Source organism: Camelus bactrianus, chromosome 3, assembly GCF_048773025.1.
Source record: "Camelus bactrianus isolate YW-2024 breed Bactrian camel chromosome 3, ASM4877302v1, whole genome shotgun sequence".
Taxonomy (NCBI): Eukaryota; Metazoa; Chordata; class Mammalia; order Artiodactyla; family Camelidae; genus Camelus; species Camelus bactrianus.
Window position 1 is genome coordinate 116,491,077 of NC_133541.1, and position 15,275 is coordinate 116,506,351.

The following is a 15,275-nucleotide window of genomic DNA, read 5'->3' on the forward strand; positions in this document are numbered from 1 at the left end:
GAATGATTTTTAATTTTTGGGAAAACCCTAAGAGTAGTATGTACAACAAAAATTCCTTTCTTTCTTTCTTAAAATTTTTCCTTTTTTATTTATTTTGTTGAGGGAAGGTAATTAGGTTTATTCATTTACTTTTATTTTTGGAGGAGGTACTGGGGATTGAAACCAGGACCTTGCGCATGCTAAGCAAGTGCTCTATCACTTGAGCTATCCCCTCCCCCCAAACTTTCTTGAATACTGGTGAAGATTACATTGCCCTATATGTACATGGATGGCAAGACAGCAGGGTTTGGAGGACCTTGGTCTGGCTCAGGACCAGGGTCGATAGTCCTACTACTACACATGGATGTTCATAAGCTGCTGATGCTACTTGGGCTCAATGGAGAGTCTGCACCTCCCCATTATTAAGGTCCTTCTACCTTTTTGTCCCCTCCTACCTCTTCTGGTGACTCAGGAAACTTGCATTCCCAATTATGATCAGTTACAACCTTGGAACTTTCCTGATTATTAAAAATGAGACGTTGAGATCAAAGATCACACTACAGACATTTTGCCCCATCATCAGCCTGGCCCCTGTGGTCAATTTCCAAATTGCATTCTGTAACTACGACTGCCAATTTCAAAGGAAAAGAGAAGTTTGACAAAATGGAAAGGCAGGCTTGGTTTTCATGGCAAGGAAAGCTAGAAAAGGAGATGAAAATATTTGGAGGGAGGTAACAGTCTCTTTCTTTGTGTTCTCCTATAGTTGCCTGAAAGACAATCAAAAGCAGCTCGGGAAGGAGAACCCAGATGTGAAAAGTAAACGGTAAGAACACAGCATATCAGAGCATTTCCCTCTCCCAAAGATTAACTTCCAGAATCTCTGTCCCAAGAGAGCTAACACCTTATCTTAGACCTCTTAGAACCACAATGATCCAATTCTTTGGTGATTGCTTCTAAGACCTTCGCAGAATGTTGGATGGGGACTCTATCTAAACACGAAAGATGGGGTATTAGTGGGTGTACATATTTTGTTTTTTAATAGCTATATAAAGCAAATGCATGAATGTATAGCTGAAATAAAAGATGTTTGGCTTTGGTTGGCTATTTGCAATGACCACACTTTTACCATATTCTTTATGCTTAGCCAGAATAGTCTTTGGGAAATATATGTCTAATTATGACTTTCCCTTAAGACTCTTTAATGGTTCTCTATTACATCCAGAATAAAATCCAAATTCTTCACCTGGGGCTTCAATGAGGATTGACTCCTGTGTACCTCTCCAATCTCCTTTCTCACCCTGCACGCTCACCCATTATCCCCCAGGGAGTCACACTCCTCAAGCCATCAATCATTTTCACCTCAGGACCCTGGTACATACAGCTCTGTTAGGGCTCATGGTTTTTGTTTTCCTTGCTTGGGCTTGATGTCATCTCTACTGGAGATGCTGGCTCTTGTGATTTCTCTGAAAAATCTCCCTGACTAGACTATGCGGTAATGCTTTTTCCACACCTGGTGGATTTCCTGCACTGCCCACCCCACCTCCCCCACTTATATTTGCCATGCCTTTATCTTAACTTGTAACTTTACATACATACATGCATATATATATCTTAGACCTTAGACCTTAGATATACACACACACACACACACATACATATAATTTATTTATTAATAGACTATTTTGAGCAGTTTCAGGTTCACAGCAGAATTGAGCAGAAAATAGAGTTGGCACATAGCCCTCCCCACCCACACACATATACTCCCCTACCCTCAGTATCCCTCATCAGTGTGGCATATTTGGTACAACTGATGAACCAACATGGGCACATTATTATCAACCAAAGTCCATAGTTTACATTAAGGTTCACTCTTGATGTTGTACATTCTATGGGTTTTGACAAATGCATAATGACATGTAGCCACCACTATAGTAGCATATAGAATACTTTCATTGCCCTAAAAATCTCTTGTGCTCCATCTATTTACTCCTCCCTCGTAACTTTATATTTGTTAATTTAGCTTTTTATAGTCCATCTTCCTCTACAGGCCATGTGTTTGTCAAAGCACTAACCACTGTTTGACTCGTAAGTGCCTATCTGTTGCCCAACCCTCACAAGACACTCAATGGAAAAAAAGGAAAAAAAAAAAAAAAAAAAAAAAGAAGCAGTGAAAAAAACAATCTATATCTGGACACCGGTATCTTGCCTTGGCTTAGATGAACAGAAACACCCTGACTTGCTTATCGGTCATGGGCTTTTCATATCTTTGCACTCAACCTCTTTCCTAATCATTTCATTTCAAGGTCTGCGTTTCTACCTCTGAGATGGCCCCTCCTGCAGCTACAAAGCATAAAAGGATGAGGGATTGAGAGGAAGGCCTAGGTGTTTGCTGGTGATGTGAAACAATGTTTGCAGGAATCAGTAATTTCCTACGTGTTTCGTATCTGCTTTCTCTGCACAAAGGAAAAAGTAGAAACAGTAGAGTGACTATGCCTGCCCTGTGACTCTTTGCAACTCTCCTTTACATTTTGTGGTTGGAAAGGAGATAGCAAGTATCTGGTGATGTTATAGAACCAACTTTCTGATTCTTATCTGCGGTGTTTTCCCCACGGATGTTCTGGGATTCATTATTTATTCTTGAAGTTCAGAAGGCATTACATAACAATGTTCCATATGATTTGTGCATTTTTCCCTATAAAATCAATATTCAGCTCCAAGTCTTTAAGTTTTATTTTTATATATTTGAACACTTTTGTTTTATTTGTTTGGTTCTCACCTCCAGAAATAACAACTATGTTTATATTAGGCCTTCTTTTTTCATAATTAACGACCTGACCTCCTCATTTTATACCATTTAATTTTCCAGTGTGCTTTACATGCTCCTGCTTTGTTTTTAGAGGAACTGATTTTACTTTTCCATGTTTTTAATGCTGTTTTAATTTCTCTAAAATGTTGTCATTTCTTTCAGTTGTTTTCCTGATTTATGCTGGCCCACTTTCCCTCTCCATGTCTTACTATTCTTAATATTTAATAACAGGCAATCACTCTTTATCTGCCTTTAATACACTGTTTCTGCTATTTTTGTGTTATGTTTGTTATGCAGGTCATTTTTGAGATAAAGTGATATGTATGTGTCCACCTGGGCATTTGCTTGGGGAGGGTGCAGAGGAGAAGTAACTTAAGATTCAGGCTTTGATTTTAGTATGAATCTCAGACTGCCTCCTCACCAAGTATTCTCCCTCTGCCCTGGGCACATCTCTGTTCTGTGTGTATTACCTTCTTTGCGGTGGACAGGTCATTTCAGGTTGTATCCTTTGTTATCTCCATATTTCCTCTCAAGTTTAGCAGTCCGGGAAGCAAACAAAAGGTGATGTGTTGGCAACCCCAGCCCCTTTGTCTCTTCTCTTGTTTGGTAAAGAATTGTGTCCCTATGGAAATAATCTCTATTTCTCTCATCATTAGCCCACATAATGTCTGTCACTGCAAGTTGGCAGTTAGAATTTCTAAGACTTCTCATTTGTCTTTGAAGATATGTACTCTCTCATGAAGAATAGCAGAGAAACAAATTGCATTTTAATACTCTTCATTGAATCATTCCTGATTTCACCATACTGCACATATGTTCTCTGTACTATGATAATATACAATATGCATGGTCTAAGAATTTAGTAATTCCTAAAGTTTCATAAATTATGGAGTCTGTTCTTCACATTTATCATTCTTATCCTAGATTTTTGTGGTTTTTCTTTTTTCAGCTTTACCGAAGTACCTTGTCATATAAAATTTTAAGATATTTAGAGTATTTGATGATTTGATATATGTACACATTTGGAAAGTATTTTTCGACTGAAGTAATTCACACATCCATCACTTCACATATTTGCCTTGTTTTATGTGAGAGCGTTTAAGGTTTACTCTAGCCATTTCAATTATATAATACGGTGTTCTTAACTATATTTCATACTTTTTCAGAAAGAGACAAAGTAAGCAGGCTTTTAATTTTACTTAACCTTTGAAATGTAATCTAGCAATGACCTTAGGTTAAGAGCAAAGAAACATTCCTTTCAAGTGCAATTTTAGCTTTGAGAACTGGAGTGTCTCATGTTATTATCTCTTTCATTTGTAGGCAGGAAATGACTACACTTGAGAGAGAAAATCAAGGTCAAGATAAGAAAAGTAAGTCATTGCTTCAGAATATTTCTCATACTAGGGATGCTGTAAATCTCTCTATTTCTAGCACTTACAAATGTTGCTCAACATCTCCCTCTTGAAATTCTTCCTTCCTCCATTTGTTTTGACACCACATTCCACTGTTTGGGTTCTCAATTGCTGGCCACTTCTCTACGATCCAGTGCTACCCTTTCTTGGGTACATCTAAGATGCCAGTGCTTCTTAGGTGACCCAGATTTAGAATCTTTCTACTCTCTTGAGGAATTTGTGTATGAATGATTTTACTTCTTCTACTCTTTGGTATAACTTTCTTGTAAAAATCATCTAGGGGAGGTCATATTTATTGTGAATAATTTTTTAACATATAGATGTAAATGCTTTTGCAGTTATAGACTATCTCCATTTTCTAATTCATCTTGTCAGATTTGAAAGTTACATTTCTTATCAAATTTGTCCTTTTCAATTAAAATTCAGAAGCCCTTAGCTTAAAATTGTTCATCATATCTTTGTATGTATTTAATGTTTGCAGGATCTATAGTGATGCCCTCTGACTTCTAACATTGTTTCTGTGTGTGTGTGTGTGTGTGTGTGTGTGTGTGTGCACGTGTGCACATGCAGATTTTCTATTATTTGATTAATCAGTTTTACTAGAGTTCCTTTATTTCATTAATATTTTATGGAATCAAATTTTGTAACTAATTAATCATTTATCACAAGAGATGCTCTCTTTCTGGGCCTAATTCCAACTGGTATATAGCTTACCGAAATTCTAAGAGGCTCATCAAATATTGTGCTATTTTGATTTATAAGAAGAGGAGATGCAAGTTGAATCCAATGTGGTTATCCTGAAATAATTCAGGCTACTAACCCCCCTCAAACTTCCGTAAGGTGCAGATTCTTTCATTTTCCTTTGGCAACCTATGTGTTTAAAGTGGCCTGAGGTACCTGCTCCTTTCCGTTCACTAGGACCTATCAGCCTTATGTTCTCCATGTAGTAGACCATTAGTATGTCCTGTGGATATATGAAATGATCAATGTTTGTGCAACTCAGATTTTGACAGAGAGACAGAAACTGATGAAGCTCTGAGACACACCAATGAAGCAGCACTGGTGTCCCTCCACATGAAAGCAAATGTATCTAGATATCTGTCATTCTGTTGCTTTAGTGAAGTAAACAGACCTTATCCCAACAGTAAATGCAATCAAAGTTGCCACCGAATTAAATCTGAGAAACTGTCCAAGACCTAGCCATCCTTTACTAAGGCCAAAATATAAAGAAGATTCTTTCAGGGCAGTCTCCTTGGTCCCTTAATCAGTTCTTGAACCACAAATTTAAAGACACTGACTAAAGAATTTGAACATGACACAAACAGATGGAAAAATATACCAGCGTTCTTGGGTTGGAAGAAATAATGTTAAAATGATGATACTACCCAAGGCAATCTACAGATTGAAAGCAACCCCTATTCAAATACTAATTTTGGTATTTTTCACAGAACTAAAACAAATAAAAATTTGTATGGAAACACAAAAGACCCCAAATAGCCACAGCAATCTTGAGAAGAACAGAGCAGGAGGAATCATGCACCTTGACTTCAGACAATAAGCTACAATAATCAAAACCACATAGTACTGACATAAAAACAGACACAGATCAATGGAACAGAATAGACATCCCAGAAATAAACCTATACACTTACGATCAATTAATCTATGACAAAGGAGGTAAGAAAGCACAAAGGAGAAAAGATAGTCTCTTCAATGAGTGGTGCTGGAAAAACTGGGCAGCTTCATGTAAAAAAATGAAATCAGAGCATTCTCTAATACTACATACGAAAATAAACTCAAAATGGATGAGAGACCTAAATGTAAGACCAGAAACTATAAAACTTCTAGGGGAAAATGTGGGCAAAAAACTCTTTGACATAAATCGCAGCAATGTATTTTTTGAATCTATCTCTTAGAGCAAAGGAAATAAAAGCAAAAATAAACAAATAGGACCAAATTAAACTTAAAAGCTTTTACACAGCAAAGGAAACCACTGACAAAACAAAAAACAACCTACTGGATGGGAGAAGATGTTTGCAAATCATATGGCTGACAAGAGGTTAATATTCAAACTATATAAACAGCTCATACAATTCAACATCAAAGAAACAAACAAACAACCCAATTTAAAAATGGGCAGAAGAACTGAATAGATATTTTTCCAAAGAGGACATACAGATAGCCAACAAGCACATGAAAATATGCTCAATGTTGCTAAACATCAGGGAAATGCAAATCAAAACCACAATGACAATTATGGGTCTTCTGTGATTCCATATAAAGTTTTGGATGATTTGTTCTAGTTCTGTGAAAAATGTACTGGGTAATCTGATACGGATTGCATTAAATCTATAGATTGCTTTGGGTAGTATGGCCATTTTAACAATATTAATTCTTCCAATCCAAGAACATGGGACATCGTTCCATTTCTTTAAGTCATCTTTAATTTCCTTAGTCAGCATTTTGTAGTTCTCCACATATAAATATTTCACTTCCTTGGTCAGATTTATTCCTAAGTTTTTTTTTTTTTTTTTTTTTTTGATACAATTTTAAAAGGGATTATTTCTTTACTTTCCTTTTCTGATATTTCACTGTTAGTGTAAAGAAGTGCCACTGATTTCTGTATGTTGATCTTGTACTCTACCTTGCCAAGTTCTTTTTTCAGCTCTAGTAGTTTTTGTGTACAGCCTTTAGAGTATAGTACCATGTCACCCCCATATAATGACAATTTCACAAATCACCCTAAAATTTACATGGAATCACAAAAGACCTAGAATTGCCAAAGCAATATTGAAGAAAAAGAATTAAGCTGGAGGAATAACCCTCCCAGACTTCAGACAATACTACAGAGGTACAGGAATTCAAACAGCACGGTATTGGCACAAAAACAGACATGGATCAATGGAAGAGAATCGAGAGCCTAGAAATGAACCCAGAGACTTATGGTCAATTAATCTTCGACAAAGGAGCCAAGAATATACAATGGAGAAAAGACAGTCTCTTCAGCAAATGGTGTTGGGAAAACTAGACAGCAGCATGTAAATCAATGAAGTTAGAAGACTCCTTCACACCATACACAAAAATACACTCAAAATGTCTTAAAGATTTAAATATAAGACAAGACACTATAAACCTACTAGAAGAAAACATAGCAAACCATTTTCTGACATACATCTTAGCAATGATCTCCTAGGGCAGTCTACCCAGGCAACAGAAATAAAAGCAAAAATAAACAAATGGGACCTAATTAAATTTATAAGCTTTTGCACAGCAAAGGAAACCATAAGTAAAACAAAAAACAGCTTATGGAATGGGAGAAAATACTTGTAAATGATGTGACTGACAAAGGTTTAATTTCCAGAATATATACACAGCTCACACAAGTTAATAAAAAAAAGTCAAACAACCCAGTTCAAAAATGGACAGAAGACCTAAACAAGCAATTCTCCAAAGAAGACATAAAAATGGCCAATAGGCACATGAAAAGATATTCAATATTGCTAATTAGCAGAGAAATGCAAATCAAAACTACAATGAAGTATCACCTCACACCATTCAGAATGGCCATCATTCAAAAGTCCACAAATGACAAATTCTGGAGAGGCTGTGGAGAAAAGGGAATCCTCCTACACTGCTGGTAGGAACGCAGTTTGGTGGAAAACAGCCATTATGGAAGACAGTATGGAGATGCCTCAAAAAACTAAAAATGGACTTAACATATGACCCAGCAAACCCACTCTGGGACATATATCTGGAGGGAACTCTAATTTTAAGACACATGCTCCCCAGTGTTCATAGCAGCACTATATACAGTAGCCAAGACATGGAAGCAACCTAAATGTCCATCAACAGACGACTGGATAAAGAATTTATGGTATATTTATAGAACAGAATACTACTCAGCCATAAAAAAGAATAAAATGATGCCATCTGTAGCAACATGGATGTCCCTGGAGAATGTTATTCTAAGTGAAGTAAGCTAGGAAGAAAAAGAAAAATACCGTATGACATCACTTATACGTGGAACTTAAAAAAAAAAAAAAAGGAGAAAGAGGACACAAATGAACTCATCTACAAAACAGAAACAAACTCGTAAACATAGTAAACAATCTTATAGTTAGTGAGGGAAAGGGAGTGGGAAGGGAAAAATTGAGGAGTTTGAAATTTGCAAATGTTAACCACTGTATATAAAAATAGACAAAAAAATTCTTCTGTATAGCACAGGGAACTATATTCAATATCTTGTAATAAGCTTTAATTAAAAAGGATATGAAAATGAATATATATACGTATATGCATGACTGGAACATATGCTGTACATCAGAAACTGACACACTGTAACTGACTACATGACAGTAAAAAAAAATCTTGAGGTGGGGAGAGTATTCAGGATTATCCAGGTTAACACAATATAAACACAAAGGTTCTTAAAAGGTAGAAGAGAGAAGCAGAAAAGACAATGTCAGAGTGATGCAGCATGAGAAAAACTCAAATAGCCATAGTTGGTTTGAAGCAATGCAGATGTCCATGATCCAAGGAATAAGGGCAGTCTATAGAAACTGGAAAAGGTAAAGAAATGGAGTCTCCCCTAAAGCCTCCAGAAAGGAATGCAACCATGTCAATACCTTGGTTTTAGCCCAGTGAGTGTCTTTTAAGAATTCTGATCTGTAGAACTGTAAGATAATAAATCTGTGTTGTTTTAAGCCATCAGGTTTATGGTAATTTATTACAGCATTAATAGGAGACAATTACAACCTGAAATAGTAATGCTATTTTATAAGGGTCATTACTGAGGTCAGTTCCTAGGCAGCCGCTCTAGTTAATAACTTCAACTCTGAGCTAAAATACTGAGTCCAGATCTTCTGGTACGTGCACCAATATCTAGATACTCATTCAGTCCCATAACGTGTGTGTTTTCCTTCATAATTTAAGACTCACGGAATCAATTCAATAAACTACCATGTTGTTGAATTCACCCTGTTGTTTATTTGATTTGGGCAGGTAGTTAATAAATATTAAAGAATAAAAAGGCATATATTCTCTTTCTGTTCTAATCTCTTCCATTTCAAGGGCATGCTTGGATCTGATTTTTATTTTCAGTCTGAATACAATGATGTGTTTTGTTGAGGGACACTGGCTGGCTTTCCTCTGCAAGATGACTTTCCGCAGGGTTTTTAATCAAGGAAGGAAGAGTCTCACTATTTATTCAGGATGAGAGGCAGCCCTTCATCTAACAACATAGTCTTACTTGCTGGTTTTGGAATTCAGGTTAATTGCAGTCATCAGAAATTTTCTGATATTCCTGTTCTAATTCTAAGGTTCATATTCTTTTCCAATCAATGCCTTAACCTCAAATAGGAAATCTACTAAGGATGTTAATTCAGCTGACCTTTAGCATAGTGATGGCATGTTTCACATCTTTACTCTGAGAATAAATATGATACTTCTTTTAACACCTTCAGCACCAAAAGCTGCAACCACTTCACCCAACAGCGTTTGATTTCTTCATGCCCTTCATATTGATGCTTAGTTCCCCAGATTCTTGCCTCTAATGCTTTAATTGAATTGTATTCAGGCTACATAATTCCCTCAGTTTATAAGATGATATTAATTAAAAACATTTGTTAATTAAATTATGTATGATTATATTTATAAAGATATGTGATTATATGGATTTCATATTTTAAAATTTTTTAAACATTTTTTATTGAGTTATAATCATTTTACAATGTTGTGTCAAATTCCAGTGTAGATCACAATTTTTCAGTTATACATGAACATACATATAGTCATTGTCACACTTTTTTTCTGTGAGCTAACATAAGATCTTGTATAAATTTCCCTGTGCGTTACAGTATAATCTTGTTTTATCTATTCTACATTTTGAAATCCCAATCTGTTCCTTCCCACTCCCCACCCCCTTGGCAACCACAAGTTTATATTCTATGTCTATGAGTCTGTTTCTGACTTGTATTTATGTTTTGTTTGTTTTGTTTTGTATTTTTAGATTCCACATATGAGCGATCTCATATGGTATTTTTCTTTCTCTTTCTGGCTTACTTCACTTAGAATGACATTCTCCAGGAACATCCATGTTGCTGCAAATATTTGAAATCAATGCATTGGACATGATTTTTTTTTTTGTGAAGAACAGTGAGCTATTAGAAATTACTAACAAACTTTGTTATACAAAGTATGTTTAGTTTATTTAATATATTCTAAGATTTTGCTAAGAATCACTACCAAGTTTAGTAGGCTGTAGACTTAAGAATTAGTCAATGTTCCTTTAATAAATTGGGATTTTGATATATTTAGTATTCTGTGACCTCTCTAATAACTTCTTTTTTAAAATACTAGTAGTGGATCTCAGATTAACACATGTATAAGTTGCTCCAGTATTCATAGGTATAATCAACCTGAATCTGGATTTAACTGGAGATACTGTTGTTACTTTAGTACTTTCTTTGTAATGTACTTTTCTCTATAATGATTGCTACTTAATACTTATCTCTATAATAATTGTTCATCTTAAAAATCATGTGCTTTTCCTGTGATAATTTTATACAATTTATATTTTAAATATCACAGCCATAATTACTCTTTAAAAAAATATTCGCCAAACTCTATTGTCATAGCATGTTTCTGGACAAAGTTGTGTTACTCAGTTCCAAAATCCACTTTTATTCACCAGCTTTGGTGTGTGTTGCTTACATAGGAACAGTATTGACACTGCCTCAGAACATTTGTTTTTCCTTGATTTTGTCATATAGCCTTGAGAACGTAGTAATAATATGGAATCATGTCTGATGTTTAGATGAAGTTTTATCACTGTATTTTATTCTTTCACCATCTCCTTACCACCAGCCTGTGAAGTTCTAAAACTCTTAGGTTGCTTTCTTTTTTTATATGTATACATATATTTTTATTGACGTATACTCAGTTTACAATGTTGTGTCAATTTCTGGTGTACAGCACAGTACTTCAGTCATATAGGAACATACATGTATTAATTTTCATATTCTCTTTTACCATAAGTTACTATAAGATATTAAATGTAGTTCCCTGTGATATACAATATAAACTTACTGTTTATCTATAGTTAGTATCTGCAAATCTTGAACTCCCAATTTATCCTTTTTATTTTTTATCCTCCAGGTAAAGATGTCCCATCCACTTCTAATCAGGTAATAGAAAAATTATTACATTTGTCTGAGAAATGTCAAAATACAACTTCATATAAGCCTAGTTGTAGCTCTTCCTTTACTTGTGACTTCTGAATGGATTTGTCAAATTTTTCATATTTTAAATAATATTCTTGTTCATTTTAATGCAGACATAAAAGGAAATTAAAATATTGAAATATTTTAACAGATTTAGGTAATCTGTAAATTCTTATTCTTGTCCCAAGTCTACTGAAATCTATTATTTTCATTTTCAAAAACCTTGTAACAAAAATAAATGAAATCAAATTCACAGCTGTAATGTGAGAGCATCAATTCTTTTTATCTTTTCACATTCCTCTTTAATCCGTATGTCCAGGAATTAGCGTTTATATTTATAGACATTGTGAATATCAATAAACATATTAAAATGTCTATTATTTTTAATACATAAGCATTATACTGATTTAATTAACATGTAGTATTCATGTTTTAAATTTTCTTTCATGGGTCTATGCAACTGACAATGTATTTAAACTGTAAATTTTATTAATTGCATTTTATCCTATGAAAATGTATCACTATGTAACTTGAATACTTACTTATTGAGATCTGATTGCTGCATATATTGCATCTCAATACGTGTGACCTAAAATATACGACTGCTTTTCTCTAGGTATTCAGGGAGACAACAGTGACTTTTTTTCCTCTTTTATTATCCTGAGGTGAAATGAAAGCAGAATGCGTAATAGTTTGGAGCACAGTTCATGTTGCTAAAATAAGGTCTTTAAGAGGCTTGGAGAAAGGGCTTTGAACACTTGAGGTGTAAGATCACCATCAGACAAGCAGAAAGGAGGCGTGGGTCACTGAGTTAAAACCTGATGGATGATTCGATCCTTGATTTATTTTTTTTTCTTGGCAGGAAAATGAGAATGGCAGTGGTTCTGAAGAAGTGAGCTACACTGTCATTAATCACCTGCCCTATCGGAGACCCTCTCTGAGCTCCAATGATGACGGTTATGAGAACGTTCTGTCTACCACAGGAAGAGGGAGACCATTAAGAGAAGGGTCAGAAACAGAATATGCCCGTCTCAGGACAACTTCTGTTAGTAGGCCTTCTTCCTGTACCCCTGAGAATGATTATGAATTTGTACTTCCTCACTAGAACCTTCATTCCTCACCGTCTTCCAGTAACAAAGATGATACAGCATAGTGGCCTCCAGGGGAGCTTCGCTTTCAGCAGTTCATGAAACATTCATTTCTGGCCAAATCTTAGAAATTATGTCCTTTTACTATATTTGCATCGAGAAACTCTGAAATACGGCATTTCTGTGGTTTGGGTAAAGCCATATAGATTGACATAATGAGATAGAGTATTCTGCATCCTCTTGTTTGTAAGGTTTGAGGACATGGAGGTGGTGGGAAAACCTTCCTAAGACAGTAAACACCCACAGATATACAACTTAGAATATCCAGTTTCAATCCTGCTTTCCACATTTCAAAAGCCAACATTCATACTCCTAATCATCTATTTCAATTTTTGAGGTTTAATATATGAAATAAACTCTTAAAATCTAAGACGAGTGACTAGACCATTTGCTAACCTGATATTTACTTCAATCTTGTCTTTTCCATGTATTAGAGATTCTTGCCATAAATTTGAGGTAGTAGTTCAAAAACTAACACATTTTGATAACTGGCCTTTCTGAAAGGAGAAACTGGGAGTGTCATTAAGACAAAAAAGAGGAATAAATGAGTAAGGGTTAGGGTCTTTCTTTCCAATAGTAAATCACAGAATTCTGCTTGAAGATTACTAAGAAAATGAAAGTATACATGCTTATAGTTTTGTTCACAACATACTACTTCATTTAACCTATGACTAGTTATCTCAAATGAGGAAGGATGAATAGTGTCTGGTTTTAAAATTTAGGTAAATTCATAAGTAATCCATCTATTTTACTTTCATTCCCAAGGATATTCCAAATGATATGCCAGCTTCTCAACTAGGACACAAAGGCCGTAAGTGACAAAACATTTATGATTAGTTTTTTACCAAAGTGGGTATAGAGGGAACATATCTCAACATAATAAAAGCTATTTATGACAAACCTACAGCCAGCACAGGACTCAACAATGAAAACCTGAAAACCTTCCCACTAAAATCTAGGACAAGACAAGGTTGTCCACTCTCACCACTCCTATTCAACATAGTCTTGGAAGTCCTAGCCACAACTATCAGGCAAGAAAAAGAAATAAAATGGATCCAAATTGGAAACGAAGAGGTAAAACTGTCACTATATGAAGATGACATGATACTATATATGGAAAACCCTAAAAGCTCCACACAAAAACTACTAGAACTAATAAAACAATTCAGCAAGGTAGCAGGATACAAGATTAATGTACAAAAATCAGTTTCATTTCTTTACACTAATGATGAATCAACAGGAAAAGAAAGTAAAGAAATAATTCCTTTTAAAATAGCACCCAAAGTAATAAAACAACTAGGAATACATCTAATCAAGGAGGTGAAGACTTATACATGGAGAATTACAAAACATTGATTAAGGAAATTAAAGACTTTAAAAATGGAAAGATATTCCATGCTCCTGGATTGGAAGAATCAATATTGTTAAAATGGTCACACTGCCCAAGGAAATCTACAGATTTAAAGCAATCCCTATCAAACTATCCAGGACATATTTCACAGAACTAGAACAAATCGTAATAAAATTTATATGGAATCACAAAAGACCTAGAATTGCCAAAGCATTACTTAAGAAAAAGAAAAAGGCTGGATGAATAATCCTCCCAGACTTTAGACAATACTACAGAGCTACAGTGATCAAAACAGCATGGTATTGGCATAAAAACAGACATATGGATCAATGGAACAGAATAGAGAGCCCAGAAATGAGCCCATAAACTTTTGGTCAATTAACTTTAACAAAGGAGGCAAGAGCATACAATGGAATAAAGACAATCTCTTCAGCAAATGGTGTTGGGAAAACTGGACAGCTGCACGTAAATCAATGAAGCTAGAACACTCCCTTACACCATACACAAAAATAAACTTAAAATGAATTAAAGACTTAAACTTAAGGCAAGACACAATAAACCTCCTAGAAGAAAATATAGCAAAACATTATCTCACATATATCTCAAAAATGTTCTCCTAGGGCAGCCTACCCAAGAAATAGAAATAAAAGCAAAAATAAACAAATGGGACCTAATTAAACTTACATGCTTTTGCACAACAAAGGAAACCACAAGCAAAACAAAGCAACAGCCTATGGAATGGGAGAAAATTTTTGTAAATGAAACCGACAAAGGCTTGATTTCCAGAATATATAAACAGCTCATATGACTTAATAAGAAAAAAACAAACAAACAAGTTGAAAAATGGGCAGAAGACCTAAACAAGCAATTCTCCAATGAAGACATACACATGGCCAATAGACATATGAAAAAATGCTCAATATCACTAATTATCAGAGAAGTGAAAATCAAAACTACAATGAGGTATCACCTCACACCAGTCAGAATGGCCATCATTCAAAAGTCCACAAATGACAAACGCTGGAGAGGCTGTGGAGAAAACGGAACCCTCTCACACTGCTGGTGGGAATGCAGTTTAGCGCAGCCATTGTGGAAAACAGTATGGAGATTCCTCAAAAGACTAGGAATAGACTTACCATATGACCTAGCAATCCCACTCCTGGGCATATATCCAGAAGGAACCCTAATTCAAAAAGACACCTTCACTTCAATGTTCATAGCAGCATTATTTACAATAGCCAAGACATGGAAACAGGCTAAATGTCCATCGACAGATAACTGGATAAAGATGTACATTTATATAATGGAATACTATTCAACCATAAAAATGGCAACATAATGCCATTTGCAGCAACATGG

At 35.2% G+C, this 15,275-nt stretch overlaps 1 protein-coding gene and 1 long non-coding RNA gene across 3 annotated transcripts in view; one reads left to right on the forward strand and one right to left on the reverse strand.

The window, feature by feature from the left end:
- GCSAML (germinal center associated signaling and motility like) overlaps nucleotides 1–14,623 on the forward strand; it is a 31,415-nt gene extending 16,792 nt beyond the window's left edge. For both annotated transcript variants that reach the window (XM_074361060.1, XM_074361062.1), the window contains exons 2-5: nucleotides 743–802; nucleotides 4,106–4,155; nucleotides 11,353–11,381; nucleotides 12,280–14,623. In XM_074361060.1, coding sequence (XP_074217161.1) covers nucleotides 743–802; nucleotides 4,106–4,155; nucleotides 11,353–11,381; nucleotides 12,280–12,522 — 382 coding nt within the window. In that variant the 3' untranslated portion in view covers nucleotides 12,523–14,623. The remainder of the gene's footprint in view (nucleotides 1–742; nucleotides 803–4,105; nucleotides 4,156–11,352; nucleotides 11,382–12,279) is intronic.
- Nucleotides 1–15,275, reverse strand: part of LOC141577123 (uncharacterized) — a 99,391-nt gene that overhangs the window by 78,288 nt on the left and 5,828 nt on the right. The gene's annotated exons all lie outside the window — the stretch shown is intronic.